The sequence below is a fragment of the Sapajus apella genome, unplaced genomic scaffold (assembly GCF_009761245.1).
Source record: "Sapajus apella isolate SASKATOON/1434 unplaced genomic scaffold, GSC_monkey_1.0 scaffold46, whole genome shotgun sequence".
Taxonomy (NCBI): Eukaryota; Metazoa; Chordata; class Mammalia; order Primates; family Cebidae; genus Sapajus; species Sapajus apella.
Window position 1 is genome coordinate 4632560 of NW_022436986.1, and position 15527 is coordinate 4648086.

The 15527-nt window shown below is 51.8% G+C and overlaps 1 protein-coding gene across 6 annotated transcripts in view; it reads right to left on the reverse strand.

Moving 5' to 3' along the window:
* Positions 1 to 15527, reverse strand: part of TBC1D2 (TBC1 domain family member 2) — a 61684-nt gene that overhangs the window by 5478 nt on the left and 40679 nt on the right. For 4 of the 6 annotated variants that reach the window (XM_032240161.1, XM_032240162.1, XM_032240163.1 and 1 more), the window contains 3 exons: positions 9108 to 9218; positions 7055 to 7242; positions 5284 to 5760 (listed from right to left, as the gene is read on the reverse strand). In XM_032240161.1, coding sequence (XP_032096052.1) covers positions 5284 to 5760; positions 7055 to 7242; positions 9108 to 9218 — 776 coding nt within the window. Of the gene's footprint in view, positions 1 to 5283; positions 5761 to 7054; positions 7243 to 9107; positions 9659 to 9943; positions 10925 to 13228; positions 13383 to 15527 lie in introns of those variants that run through there. The other 2 variants (XM_032240166.1, XM_032240165.1) reach the window with 2 other exon arrangements.

Below are 15527 nucleotides of genomic sequence, written 5' to 3' on the forward strand. Positions count from 1 at the left end.
GAAAAAAATTAGCTGGGCATGGTGGCGCGTGCCTGTAATCCCAGCTACTCAGGAGGCTGAGGCAGGAGAATTGCCTGAACCCAGGAGGCGGAGGTTGCGGTGAGCCGAGATTGCACCATTGCACTCCAGCCTGGGTAACAAGAGCGAAACTCCGGCTCAAAAAAACAAACAAACAATATCTATCCCCCCAAGCCATGAGGCACCTTGAAAGGACAGACCTCCCGTGGGGCATTTACCAGATGCTCAATGCACATAGCCCTTTTTCTCCTTTACTTCCCCTCCCTGCCAAGTTAGCATAAGGCTCTAATGAAACCACTGGCAAGAAAAAAACAAAACCCCACCAGGCTGAGCAGGGAAGTCTTCCTGGGAGCAGTACTATTTTCTCTACTTTTCCCATCTTCCCTGGCACCTCCCACCTAGGGCCAATCCAAGAAGGCATTTCCCAAAAATGTCTTCCAGGGACTACTGGTCTCCCAAGATGCTAGGTGAAACACAAGGTTCTATATTCAAAGATATCTGGGGAATGCTGCACATTCTAGCCCCTGAGAGGCTTATGACACATACTGTCTTAGTAAAGCCTCTGAGAAGTCCTGCGGTGACAAAACCCTGTGTGGCTGACTCAAACCGAGGGTTGCCCAGGGGGTCCACAGAGCCCCTGTTGTCCACGGCACCGATGGAGGCCTAGTAGAACGAGTGTTCCTCAGAGGACCTTGGGGAGATGTCGCTTTAGATAGCCTCTCACTCTATGGTCATAACCAGCATTTAAGGAACACATTCCATCATCCAGATATTTATGCTTCTTCGGGTTCTCTCTAGATTGGATTCATGACCTCCACCTTCTTTTGAGGCTCACAACTCTTAGAAACAGGGTTGAATATCAAAAGAAAAAAGAAATATCCCTTCTCTTTCCCCACTAGATTGGGAAAGAATTTCTCCCGACTATGGTTCAAATATTTGTATAAAACCTTCCTGAATCGGACTGAATGGATGAAAAACAGTCACAGGTCTCCTGGGAAATAGAAGGCTCTGTTCTCTCAGAGCTGGTGGCAAGGGACCTCCACAGGTCACTGAGTTCAAGGATAGCAAATGTGAGATACACTGGCCTCTACTCTGTCTGTGCCCAGGGCAGACATAACTAACTGATCATGGCAGCATTCCCTTTGTCTATGGCCATGGTGGACATAACTGATCACAGTACTCTTTCCCACTGAGTCTGAAGGCTGCCTCAGAAGCTGTCAGGACAGGGCACCAGGCAGCTGCTTCCTACTGGTCATCTCTGGTCTAGACAAACTCCTTATGGCAGTGGTAGGAAACCCAAGACCCAGAAAGCAGAAGTTACCTGCTTAAGATTACATAGTCAGTTGGTGGCAGGGTAGAAACAGAGCCCAGGGCTCTCAAGGTCTATCCCAGTGCTCTCTCCACTGTACCCTGTCCCCCATGAGCCTCAGAATGTCCTCAGTCTAGGAGTTAGCGGCCAGCCTTGGTTTAGACTTCAGCACAGGTTAAAATGTCAGTTACCTGAGGCTGGTGTCTAGGACTGACTGGCTGCTCAGGGGTATGGCTGAACTCTAACCTAAGGCATTCAGGGCCCAGGTAGGCTTGCAAAGAAGGGAGTGTGTTGATGGGGGAAAAACACACTACTTTTAAAGCACTGTACTTATTTTCACAGGGAAGTGGGTTTAAAACATTTGCTCTAAATTAGCATTAGATCATCACTGTGGTCTAAACAGGCTGGATTTGTTGCCTTGGTGGCAGGGCCTGACATTTTGAGACATCAAACATGCAGTTCTTTTTCTTTTCTTTCTTTCTTTTTTTTTTTTTTTTTTTTGTGAGGCAGAGTCTCACTCTGTTGCCCAGGCTGGAGTGCAGTGCTATGATAACGGCTCACTGCAACCTCCGCCTCCTGGGTTCAAGCCTCCTTACCACCTCAGCCTCCCGAGTAGCTAGAACTGGAGGCACGTGCCACCATGCCTGGCTAGGGTTTTTTTTTTGTTTGTTTTTGGACAGGGTTTTGTCATGTTGCCCAGGCTGTCTCAAACTCCTGGGCTCAAGTGATCTACCCGCCTCGGCCTCCCAAAGTGCTGGGATTACAAGTGTGAGCTACCACTCCTGGCCCACACATGCAGTTCCAATGGCCACCACTAGATGGCAAGGAAGACATGTGTCGGGACCTGCAGGCTCCGACTAAGAGCCTTCCAAAGAATACACTGCACTTGCCACATGAGCAGGCTTTTTATTATAAGTAATCTACCTTCCTTCCCTCCTTCCTTCCTTTCCTCCCTCCCTCCCCCTTTCCTTTCCTTCACTCTCTCCTTTTTTTTTTTGAGACAGAGTCTCACTCTGTCACCAGGCTGGAGTGCAGTGGCGTGATCTCAGTTCACTGCAACCTCTGCCTCTTGAGTTCAAGCAATTCTCCTGCTTCAGCCTCCCACGTAGCTGGAGCTACAGGCACATACCACCACGCCTGGCTAATTTTTGTATTTTTAGTAGAGATGGGGTTTCACCATGTTGGCAAGGATGGTCTCTATCTCCTGACCTCGTGATCTGCCTGCCTTGGCCTCCCAAAGTGCTGGGATTACAGGTGTGAGCCACTGTGCCCAGCCTATTATAAGTGACTTTCTATTTTAAGCAGTAGTGTAAATATTTACATGAGGCCAGGCGCGGTGGTTCATGCCTGTAATCTCAGGAGTTCAAGACCAGCCTGGCCAACATGGTGAAGTGCTGTCCCTACTAAAAATACAAAAAATTAGACAGTCATGGTGGCGTGCACCTGTAGTCCCAGCTACTTGGGAGGCTGAGGCAGGAGAATCACGTGAACCCAGGAAGTGGAGATTGCAGTGAGCTGAGATTGCACCACTGTACTCCAGCCTAGGTGACAAGACTAAAACTCTGTCTCAAAAAAATAAAAAATAAAAAAAATATTTACACAAATACCAATTATCTGCCCTTGCATATCAAATTTAAGTAAAACTACTACTCAAAGAAATGTATTTTAGAAAACCCCTCTGGGCACCTTCCGCCACTCTTGGTCTCAGTTGTCCCTTCTGTGCCCCTCTGTGGCCTGTGTGCCACCTCCTTCCACACAGGGAGAAGCTTCTCTCCTTCTATGAGGCTTAGCTCAAGTGCCCCTCCTGCTATAGGATTTTTCTGTGCCCCTGCAGCACAGATTGAACTCCAACAGCAGGCCTCAAGAAGGTTACATCTACATAGAGAAAGGTTTCTGGGAGGCCTCAGCACACCCTCTGCCACTGCTGCTATTTGGAGAGAGGGTGGGTTGTAGAAAGGACCGGGCTTGAGGCCGGGGGCCAGGGTGAGCAGTTGGCTGGGCCAGCATTTGTACCTCGTGGAACCTGTGAGGCAATACACAGGTTCCATAGCCTCTCAGACCCTCTCATGCCTCATCTGGGCATGGGGGCACCAGTGAGGGTTTTCGTGAGGATTAAATGCCATCAGGTGTTAGGCACCTGGCCTCTAAGAGGCCCCATTACACCTTACTTCCTGCCTGGCCTTTGTGTGAAATGTAAAAGTTATTATCTATTCTGATCTCATAGCTTCCAGCTCCCTTCACAGCTATTCTTACAAGAGACTTTGCAGGTTTTGTGGATTTTAACATGTTCAAACAAGTGAGAAGTACAGGGGCTTCTGTCAGGCTGTTGAATGAATGAAATTTCTACAGACCTGACCTGTGGCAGACATTTAGTGTGGCATGAAATCTGAACATATTTTCCAAGGAGGCTTTGACTGAGAGGCATTATTGTTGGAGTTTAACTCTTAATTCCCAGGAATTGTACCTATACATGCTCAATTTCACCCATTTTAGGCTGGAAATAGAGTATGAAAAATATCCACCTTTGGGAACCATTCAAATTTGAGTAAGGACACTGAGTGTTGATTCTGTGTTGAATAAATGTCACACACCACCTATTCTAAACAAAGGGCAGCATAGCTTATGTAAATTTTGCTTAGGTATACGTGTATTTAAATTGAGTCAAAACTTGCTTTGGGAAAATATCTGCAACTATGCAACTTCTACTGAAATAACTGGGGCTGGAGAGGGGGCGGGGAATGACAGTCCCTCACAGTCTTCGAAGGGACAGCCCTGTGAGCCAGATGGCCTCATTCCCTATTCCCACTCCCTCCCTCCATCTCTCACCAACTGGACCACAAGTGGAAATTATTCCTGGCTGGGCCAATCAGGTTCTTTCTCTGGTGAATTTAGGACTGGAACATGAGGGGTGGGTTGGGAAGACTGGCTGAAAGGCCCAAGACTCAGGAGCTGAGGTCTCCATTCTGACAGCCTCAATGGACCCTAAATGTCCAAAGAATGAACAGAGAGAGGCTGTTCTGCTGGCAGAGAAGGAAGCAGACATGCAGAATGAAGAGAGGCCAGAGGCTATGCAGCTGCAGAGGGCAGCAGAGCAGCACCTTAGTGCTATACGGCCTCAGGGGATGGCATTCACAGGACTGTGGCAGGAGGCTGCCACCCGGGGGCTGTGCAGGCTGCGGCCCTGCTGCAGAGAGCAGCTGTCTTGGCTTCCAATGACCATCTGGTCCTCAGCTCTGCTTTCTTTTCCTGGCTTCTGTGAGCTACCCTTGTAACACTTAGAAAGCCCCTCTTCCCTGGGTCTTCTGTGTGGGTTTCACTGAAAGCAAATGATTCCTGACCCAGGAGTCCTGCCATATGTTGAGTGGGGCCACACCCTATAGACTCCAGCAGGTGGTTTGAGATGCCATGTGAGTCTTACCTCCCCAAGCACAAATCAAAGGAGAGAGCAGGGACACAGGGCCTGGAGCTCCCAGCTCTGGCCCATCTCTGTCTTGAACCTGTCCTCTCGATGGCCTGTGGGTGGGGACCATGCTGCCTGGGCTCATGTCTCCAGGTTCTTGGGAGGCTCCAAAGAGACAGAGCAGTGCTCTAAAACAGCAGCTCCCAGCCTTTTTGGCACTAGGGACCATTTTTGTGAAAGACAATTTTTCCATGGACTGAGGTGGGGGAGGGGTGGTTTTGAAGCTGTTCCACTGCAGATCATCAGGCATGAGATTCTCATAGGGAGTGAGCAACCTCGGAGCTCGAAATAGGGTTCACGCTCCTGTGAGAATCTAATGCAGCCGCTGATCTGACAGGAGGCAGCGCTCAGGTGGTAACGCTCTCACCCACTGCTCACCTCCTGCTGTGTGGCCCTGTTAACAGGCCACAGATGGCTACCAGTCCGTGGCCTGAGGGTTGGAGACCCTTGCTCTAAAAGGTGAAAGTCACACCTTCACAGGGCTCTGCTGGCTCACCTGTTTAGGCCCTGGCAGTAGCCGATGGTGGGGTTCTGCCAGGAGAAGGCCAGCAGCACACGGCGGAGCTTGTCGGGGAAGCTGGAGGTGGGGCAGGTGAAGTGCTTGTTGTTGGGGAAGGTCCGGTTCAGGTCCAGCTCGATCTGGCGGGCAGCAGGCTGCTCACGGGCCCGGCCCCGGCTCAGCAGTTCCTGGTAGCAGCCCGGGGTGTGCATGTGCTGGACACGGAGATGGACCAGCCACCTCCAGACGCGAGGCCGGTGTTCGCGGGGCACTCCCCCCCGCAGCAGCTGCTTGAGCTCAGCTGAGGGCACAAGCTCGTCCAGGGCAGCCCAGCGCTCCCGCAGTGGCCGATCCACAGCCTCGAGGCCCAGCAGGTGGTGGGAGCGCACCTCCAGCGCCTGGATCTTGGCCAGCAGCTTCAGGTCTTCTACCTCATAGTCGGGCACCGTCAGGAAGCCGTACTCATCATACTGACTGACAGCGAAAGTCCATGTTAGCCACACCTTGCAGAGCCCTGCCCTAGATAAAGAGGTATGGGGGGCAGGGAGGACCCCAGGCCAGGTTCCTGCTCTGCCTTCACTGAGGGTTAGCCATCAGCTCTGGGCAGGCCACTTCAGTTCTCCCAACCTCACGTTGTGAATCTCTATAATGGGTATAGGAATCTCTGCTCTGCCTCATGAAGACCCAACGAGATCCTCTGTTGTTAAGATGCTGGGGGCCTAGATAGTGCCTAGTACACAGAAAATGCTCAAGAGATATTTCCCTTCTAATTCTATGCAAATATAAAGGACCTCTTTATTACTCCATGCAGCCTTAGGCCTCAGGAGCCCTGCACTGTGCACACTGCGCCAATGACAGGCAGAGGGGGGAGAACTGGGGACGCATTCCAGGTGGCCTTTCATGTACTCAGCATTGACTCACCTCCACTCTGTGCCCTGCCTGCACAATCTCATTTAATCCTAACAATCCTGCAAAGCAGCTGTTTGCCCAAATCTTTTCTTTTTTTCTTTGAGACAGGGTCTCACTCTGTTGCCCAGGCTGGAGTGCAGTGGTGTGATCTCAGCTCATTGTAGCTTTGACCTTCTGGGCTCAAGTAATCCTCCTACCTCAGCCTCCTGAGTAGCTCGGAGTACAGGTGTGCACCACCACTCCTGGCTAATTTTTGTGTTCTTTTTTGGTAGAGACAGTGTTCTACCATATTGCCCAAGCTGGTCTCAAACTCCTGGCCTCAAGCAATTCGCCCAGCTTAGCCTCCCAAAGTGCTGGGATTACAGGTGTGAGCCACTGTGCCCAGCTCTTCACCCACATCTTATGGAGGCTGAGTACAAGGCTCAGAAAGGTGAAGGGACTTGCCATGTGGCAAGAGAGCCAGGACGGGCTCCAAAGCTCTAGCTCCTGCCACTGGACTGCTCAGCCTCCAGGGGCCTCTGAGAACAGCCCCCCTCCTTTCTAGTTCATGGCCCGTGTCCACTGTGCTCAGCAAGGGCTTGGTATGGAGGACAGAGCCTGCTGGTCTCCCCACCTCCCCTCTCTGTAGAAATGCAAAGCAGGGGGCTCTGGAGGCAGCCTGGGCCGAGAATGCACCGTCGGGGGCTGCCTCCTCTGAGTGCACACCATCTCAGCTGCAGCCACATGCTCATGCAGGTGAAGATCATAGGAGGTAACACTGTGCTGGAATTGCATGTGGTTGGCAGGAACTGGCAGCAGGGCAGCTGGGGTGGGGCTGCCAGCTCACACAGACCAGCCCTGCCTAGGCCACCCGGCTCACCTGATGGGGCTCAGCTCGATGCCGTCAGCTGAGGCCTCCCCAGCTTCCCACTGCAGCGCCTCCTGGATGAGCTGCCTCAGCAGCTCTGAGCACTTGCTGGGTTCGTCTCCCAGGGCCTCCTGCAGCTTTTGCAGCCCAGCCAGGTACTTGCTTTCCACCTGGCAGTTTCTGGCCTGGAGGTAGGCACACTGCAAGCAGGTAAGGGCTGATCAGGCTACCTGATGGGAGCTGGGCTACCCCAGAGGCCTGAGGCAGCACAGCCCTTCCAGCTCTCATCTGCCCCACTCCCGACTCCCACATAAGGGAAAGGAGATAGGCCCTCAGGCCAGTGGTTTACAGCAAGGCAGGCAAGAGAGGCCCAGGCCCAGGTTGGAGCTGGCTCAGACGAAAGAGGAAAGGGACATGCAGAGACAGCACAGGCTCTTATACAGCTTACGGTCCCATCGTGGTTCAGCCACTGCTGGCTGTGTGGCCTATGGCAAGTTACTTAACTTCTCTGTGTCTTCTTCATCCATAAAATGAGGATCATACAAAGTCTGCCTCAGGATTCAGGTGAGGATCAGATGAGTGGATGTGTGTAAATTCCTTCCCAGGGCGCCTGACACAGAGCATGTTCTGCAGGTGGTATAACCGAGCAGCCCCCGAGGGACAGACACTGCCCTCGTGCCCTCTGCTGCCACCACCTAGGCTCTTTCTGTTCCTCCAACACACATCCCTCCTACTTCACAGCCCTCCTGCACCCTCGTCCCTTGCCTGGGACACTCCACCTCTCCCTCCCCTTGAACTTGTATGTTTCCATTTATACAAGCTGGACGGTGCTAGGCAAATTCCCTGTTGTCCATTTTTGTGATACGGGGACAGTGACCTCTGGGCCACCCCAAGTTCTATCTCATCCTGGGTGGCGGCCAGGGAACAATTCTGCCCAGTCTCCAACTCCAAACACTTGCCGGGCACCAGCTCCAAGCCATCCTCTGTGCCTGTGCTTCTTCCTACCCAACCTGGCGCCAGCCTCTGTGGCCAGGGCTGCTTCCTGAGTCCCATCAGTAACACCTGTTTCAGGGATTGATTGCTTTGTTTTTTTTTTTTTTTTTTTTTGAGACGGAGTCTTGCTCTGTCACCTAAGCTGGAGTGCAGTGGCATGATCTTGGGTCACTGCAACTTCCACCTCCTGGGTTCAGAGGCTTCTTGTGCCTCAGTCTCCTAAGTAGCTGGGATTACAGGTGTGCACACCATGCCTGGCTAATTTTTGTATTTTTGGTAGAGGCAGGGCTTCACCATGTTGCCCAGGCTGGTGTTGAACTCCTGGCCCCGAGGGATCCACCTGCCTCAGACTCCCAAAGTGCTGGGATTACAGGCATGAGCCACTGCACCTGGCCCCTCCTCAGGGATTTCTGCTACTGATTCCAAACACTCTCTCCACTTCCGGACTCACCTCCTCAAGCCTACTCACCTGAGCAGTCTTCTTGGAACAGGAACAGAAGTCTGACTGAGGACCTCTCCACTTACAATCCTTCAACTCCCATTTCCTTGGAGTAAGCTCCAAACTCCTCATCTCAGCCTCATGTCTCACTCTCCCCAGCCTTGCCCCCCACCTCTCAGGCCTCAAGTCTTTACTATACTGTCTCTTTTCCTGGAAGGTCCTTCTCCAGTGTTTGCCTGGATAACACTAACTCATTCTTAGGACTCAATTCAGAAGGCACCTCTTCCAGGAAGCCCTCCCTGACTTCCTTCCTCCCTTTGGGCTCCCAAGAAAAGCCCAGTTGCATCTTGATTGTGTTACACTCCCTCACTAGTCTACACCCTCCTTGGGGGCAGGAACCAGGCATAGTCTCAGTGTCCCTATCCCATAGCTACCCAGTGAACACTGCAGAACAAATGACTCAATGGCCAGACCACAGAGGTCTGGAGAAGAACCTGATATGGGCCCTGTCACAAGGGGTCAGTTCAGAGGGAGAGAAGCAGTCAGGAAATGAGAGTGAGACAGGGTGGGCAGCACGGGGACCAGCAGAGGGGCTGGGGATGGAGTCGGCAGGAACAGGGCCCCGCCCCGCACCTTCGTCAGGAGGGCCTTCTCCTTCTCAGCTGCCTTTCTCCAAATCTTTGTGACCTGGTGGATCTCGGAGTTGAGGAAGCGGTTCTGGGTCCGGTAAGCCTCCATGTCATCCTGGAGAAGAGAGTAAAGTATGTTATGAATCGGATGTAAACATCTCCCTGGTTCTGGGGAGTCACACCCTCAAGTGAGCTGTTAAAGCTTCCTTTCTTTAGACATTTCCAATAATGGCAATGGAAGAGGAAGACTGAAAGAAAAAAACATTACTCATGACCCCTTTCTCTATTCTTGATGTCAGCATGATGTGGTAGAGAGAGCACTAGGCCTGGATTCAAGCCCTGGCTGGAAGGCCTCAGGCAGCCAATGAACCACTCTGACCCTCTGTTTCTTCATCTGGGAAAGGGGCAAATACCAACTAACTTACTGGGCAGTTGGGAGACTGAGATAATGTGTGATAACGCTAAGTACAGGGACCAAAACATAGCAAAGTGCTCAAGTAGTGTTTTTTAAAAGCAACATATTTTATCATCTATAATCATACTGTAAAATTAACTCTGTATCTTTTTTTGAGACGGAGTTTCGCTCTTGTTACCCAGGCTGGAGTGCAATGGCGCGATCTCGGCTCACCACAACCTCTGCCTCCTGGGTTCAGGCAATTCTCCTGCCTCAGTCTCCTGAGTAGCTGGGATTACAGGCACGCGCCACCATGCCCAGCTAATTTTTTGTATTTTTAGTAGAGACAGGGTTTCACCACGTTGACCAGGATGGTCTCGATCTCTTGACCTCGTGATCCACCTGCCTCAGCCTCCCAAAGTGCTGGGATTATAGGCGTGAGCCACCACGCCCGGCAATCTGTAAACCTTTCAATGCTGCTACCTAAGCTTCCCGATAGTCATTTTTAACATCTGGGTGATGACTCTATTGGGTGAATTTACCAGAGCGAACTCATAATCCTTTCCCTGTTATTTTTTAATTTGAACCCTGCGTGTCTGCAGTTGGTTTTGATTATGAATAATGCTGTGATGAACATCTCTGAGTTTCCCCTTTGCAAGTTGTCCATCCAGTGGAAGGAATGAGCTCCTTGCTGCTGGGGCATACAAGGAGAAGCCAGATAAGCACTGGGAAGGTTCGAGCAAGGACCTGAGCCTCAGAGAAGGATCAGCTACAGCAATGGCTTTCAATTCTGCTGGGATGGACTTACAGAAGCCATTCCATCACAAAACATATGCTCAGAGCTATACCTCCCAATTCCAGGGTATTTGCTGACTGAAACTCCAGCCCTTTCTCTCCCATTGATGAATAGGCTACAGGTGAGTGCAAGAGAAGTGGCAGCAGGGATGACTCTGACATGGCCTGATTTATTTGGAAATGAAGAACATCACACGTAGTTTGGGGCACTTCATCATCAGGGTCACATGTGCACAGCCCACAGGTGGTCCTGGCCCTCCCTGGGTGGGTCTTCACTCTGGCCAAGATGATCTCCAAGGTCTTCCCAGCCTGGAAGCTCTCATGCATGACCAGGGGCTGCTGCCTTCTGCCCAGAACCTGACACACTAGAAGGGCCTCTGCTCCCAGGGCAGGGAACAAATGCTCCAGGTGGACTTCATCACGTCACCCCCTCAGCACTCCATGGGGGCTCTTTGTGGTGCTCCCACTGCAGACACCCCTGCTTTCATCTCCCTCGCTGTGCTAAGGCTGAAAGTGCCTCCACTCAGCTTGTTCTCTGCCTTCTCCTGGCTGGACTCAGGCAATTCCAACCCGTGGTGCCGCCCTCCTCCCCCTGACCAATCCTGTCCCTGCCCTAGATCAAAAACCCAGCTTCCCTGCCTCTCAGAAATGCTGCCGTGTGTGCCAGTGGCTCTGGTGGCAAGTTTCTGCTTGCTTCTCCAGAATCCCCATTTCCTATTCATATGTGGTAAGAAGTGAAAATCCTGTTTGTGGTGCAGGGACCAGCCTCCCAGGAGGATCGGGACTTTCCAGGACCACTCCCCACTCTCCCTGGAGCCTAACACTTCAAATCTGGAGAAACAGAAACTTATGAACACAGAGGCCAGGCAGGCTTCCTGCATCACCCCCATCACGAACACCATGCTGCTTACATTCTCTCGTTTCGTCCTCCCAGCAGCCCTGGAAGGGATGTTCTTTTATTATTCCTGTAACACAGGTGAGGTCTCAGAGGCTCTGAAAGGGTAGGTCACTTGCCTAAGGCACAGCCAGTATAAGGCAAAGTGTGACCAAGCCCAGGTCTGTCTGATTCTTTTTGTTTGTTTTTTGAGATGGTCTTGCTTTGTCGTTCAACCTGGAGTGCAGTGGCATGATCATGGCTCACTGCAGACTTGACCTCCTGGGCTCAAGCAATCCTCCCACCTCAGCCTGTCAAGTAGCTGTGACTGCAGGCATGCACCACCATGCCCAGCTAATTTTTGGATTTTGTAGAGACAGGATCTCACAATATTTCCCAGGCTGTTTTCAAACTGCTGGCCTCAAGCAATCTTTCCACCTCGGCCTCCCAAAGTGTTAGAATTATAGGCGTGAGCCACAGTGCCCAGCAGGACTGTCTCATTCTAAAGCCCTAACCACCAAACTTCCTGCTGGGCACCCTCTAAGCGCCCCACCCGCTGGAATCCACCTGGATGCCTGTACTCTAGTCCCTGACCTCCAAGGGTCATCCTTTGGTGTCTCCTGGCTACACATACACAGGCTTCATGTGACCTCTCCGGCCCATCAGAAAGTATAACAATACATCAATTAAAAAAAAAAACCAAAAACATCAAAGACACTGGCGTTGGCCATGTACTGGCATTGCCTGGTGGTCAGCAGCATGAATGCTGCAGCCATGCTGTCTGGGTGGAAATTCTGTCTTGACCACTGCGCCCCTGGGCAAATTATTTCACCTCTCTGTGCTGCATCCTCTCATCTGGAAAACGAGGGTAATAACAGTACTACCTCCGGCGGCTGGGAGAGGATTCTGTTAGTTAATATGTGCAAAAGGCTCAGAACGGTGCCTGGCATGTGGCAAGCACACCGTGAGCCTCTTCTCCCTCACTGGGTTTGCCTGACAACTCAAGAGCTATTACTCCCACCCTGCACTCAGCCCCTCAGTTGGCTGAGAGAGTTCTGAATCCAATGCCCATGGAAATACAACATGCCCCCATAAGGGAGGAAAGGACCTACCTGACCTGGCCCATCTCCCTCACATCCACAATGCTGTGGGATAAATATTAAAGCACCCTAATTCCCATTTAACAGCTGAGGAAACACACACAGAGAAGGTAGGTTCCCCTTGTCAGGAAAGAGAGCCAGGATCCAAACCCAGGTGTGTTCAGCCCATGGCAGGTGCTCAACAGACACTGCGGAGAGAAAGCAGACCCAGCTCCGGTGCCAGACACCGCTCCACACCACTGGGTCTCCCTCCCTGATGCCACCCCTTCCTCTTCCCAGGTCTAGACGTGCTCATGGATATTCATTTACTTATTTTTCTTATTTATTAATTTTTTTGAGGTGCAGTCTTGCTCTGTTGCCCTGGCTGGAGTGCAGTGGCGTGATCTCGGCTCACTGCAACCACCATCTCTTGGGTTCAAGTAATTCTCCTGACTCAGCCTCCTGAGTAGCTGGGACTACAGACACGTGCCACCACACCTGGCTAAGTTTTTGTATTTTTAGTAGAGATTGGGTTTCACCATGTTAGCCAGGATGGTCTTGAACTCCTGACCTCATGATCCATCCACCTCAGCCTCCCAAAGTGCTGGGATTACAGGCGTAAGCCACCATGCCCAGTCTTTTTTTTATCTTTAGAGACAGAGTCTCACTTTGTCACCCAGGCTGGAGTGCAATGGCATGATCATAGCTCACTGCAGCCTTGACCTCCTGGGCTCAAGCGATCCTCCCAGCCCCAAGTAGTTGGGACTACAGGCATGTGCCACTATGCCCAGCTAATTAATTTTTACTTTTTTGTAGATATGAGGTCTCATTATGCTGCCCAGGCTGGTCTGTAACTCCTGGCCTCATGCAGCCCCCCTACCGTGGCCTCTCAAAGCACTGGATTACAGGTGTGAGCCACTATGCTCGGCCCCACACTGGTATTTCTAAGGCTTTGGAAAGAAGGCTTTTATCACAAAAGGTACCCGGCTTCCAGCCCCAGGGAAGGCACAGACACACTGGACAGGCTGGATAGGGAGGCAGAGTGAGCACAGCCCAGAGCAGCAGTGGCAGCAGGTGGCATCAGGCAGCACCGTCCCCTCTAGCTTGGTGCCCTACCTTGAGTTCTCGTCTTGACTCAGAACTGTAAGGAGAAAAAGAGAAACCTCAGAAAAGAGAAAAGTCACAGAAAAGTCACCAGTGGAGTGAAAGGAGGAAAACACTGGAGAAGGGGGACCGGGGAAGAAGAGGGCCTGCTGCCTTTGCAGGAAGCAGGAGACTGGGAATTCTCTTTGGGCCATGCCCATGGACTAGGCCCTGTGCTGCGTGGAAGGCGGTGGCCCGGGCGTGGGAGGCCCGGTTCTAGCTGCAACCCGGCCTCTTCCTGCCTGACCCTGGGCCAGTCCTTCCCCCTCACCCCAGCTCAGCTGGCCCTGCCAGAAAATGGGTGGGGCAGATGTGAATTCAAGAAGTCAGTGATCCTGTTCTCAAAACCAAAGTCTCAATAACAGGGGCATTCCCTAAAGCTGGGGGTCCTCAACCACAGGGCAAGCAGGAAACCTGAGCACCCTGTTTTCATACTTGAGACAATGGATATCTGCTGAGTCTTCTAAAAGCTAAAAAATAAGTAACACCAACTACATGCAATTTTGTTTTTTATAGAGACAGCATCTTACTCTGTTGCCCAGGCTGTAGTGCATGGGCGCGATCACAGCTCACTGTAGCCTCGAACTCCTGGGCAGCTCAAGTGATCTTCTACCTCAGCCTCCTGAGTAGCTAGGACTATGGTGGGTGCCACCATACCTAGCGAATTTATTTAATTTGTTTTTTCTGAGAGACAGGGTCTCGCTATGTTGCCTAGGCTGGTCTCAAACTCCTGGTCTTGAGCAATCCTCTAGCTTCAGCTCCCCAAGAAGCTGGGACTACAGGCACATGCTACTGTGCCTGGCTAATTTTTTTATTTTTTGTAGAGATGGGATCTCACTGTTTCCTATGCTGGTCTCAAACTCCTGGCCTCAAGTGATCTTCCTGCCACAGTCTCCCCAAATGCTGGCATTACAGGTGTGAGCCACCCACGCCTGGCCTTAGGCAACCCTTTAAAGCACAAAGCACAAAACACTGGGCCACAGCGGGCAACACACCTCAAATAAAGTTCCTACCCTCTGACACCATTGGTCCCTGTGGGATGGAGAAGTCTTGGGAAAGATAGGGACAGGGAAGGGGGAGCGAGGATGGTGGCAGTAGTGAGAAGTGGCAGCAGAGCAGACAGACCAGTCTGCAGACCTGAGCTCCAACCCAACTCCAGCTCCCCAACTTCTTCAGCAGGTGGCCCCGGGCAAGCTCTTTAACCTTCCTCAGCCTCAGCATTCACATCCCTAAAGGGGGAGCACACCTGCGACCGCCTCACCTCACAGGGCTGGTGCGAGGGCTAAATGCAGCGGTGCAAGAAGAGCACCGAGGACAGTGCCTAGCATGCAGGAAGCACCTGCACATTCTGCAGAAGGGAGCGGGGATGCTTGCTAGCCGCAGGTCATCTGTCTAGTATGAGAGTGGGGCTGTGGGGGAGGGTCGTGCTAGCCCCTTCGGGCTCTTGGGTGCATTAGAATGGCACTAAGGGAGGCTGACAAGGCCAGGCCCCACACTCAGCTAGTTTTGGGCTTTCATCTCTCATTTGATAATCTAGAGGCACCTTCACTTTACTTTTTTTTTTTTTTTTTTGAGATGGAGTTTCACTCTTGTTACCCAGGCTGGAGTGCAATGGCGCAATCTCGGCTCACCGCAACCTCCGCCTCCTGGGTTCAGGCAATTCTCCTGCCTCAGCCTCCTGAGTAGCTGGGATTACTGGCACGTGCCACCATGCCCAGCTAATTTTTTGTATTTTTAGTAGAGACAGGGTTTCACCATGTTGACCAAGATGGTCTCGAACTCTTGACCTCGTGATCCACCTGCCTCAGCCTCCCAAAGTGCTGGGATTACAGGCGTGAGCCACCGTGCCCGGCTCTTTTTTTTTTGAGATGGAGTCTCACTCTGTCGCCCAGGCTGGAGTGCAGTGGCGTGATCTCAGCTCACTGCAACTTCCGCCTCCTGGGTTCAAGTGATCCTCCCGCCTCAGCATCCCGAGTAGCTGGGATTACAGGCATGCACCACCATACACGGCTAATTTTTTGTATTTTTAGTAAAGATAGGGTTTCACTATGCTGGCCAGGATGGTCTTGAAATCCTGACCTCATGATCTGCCTGCCTCGGCATCCCAAAGTGCTAGGATTACAGGCATAAGCCACTGTG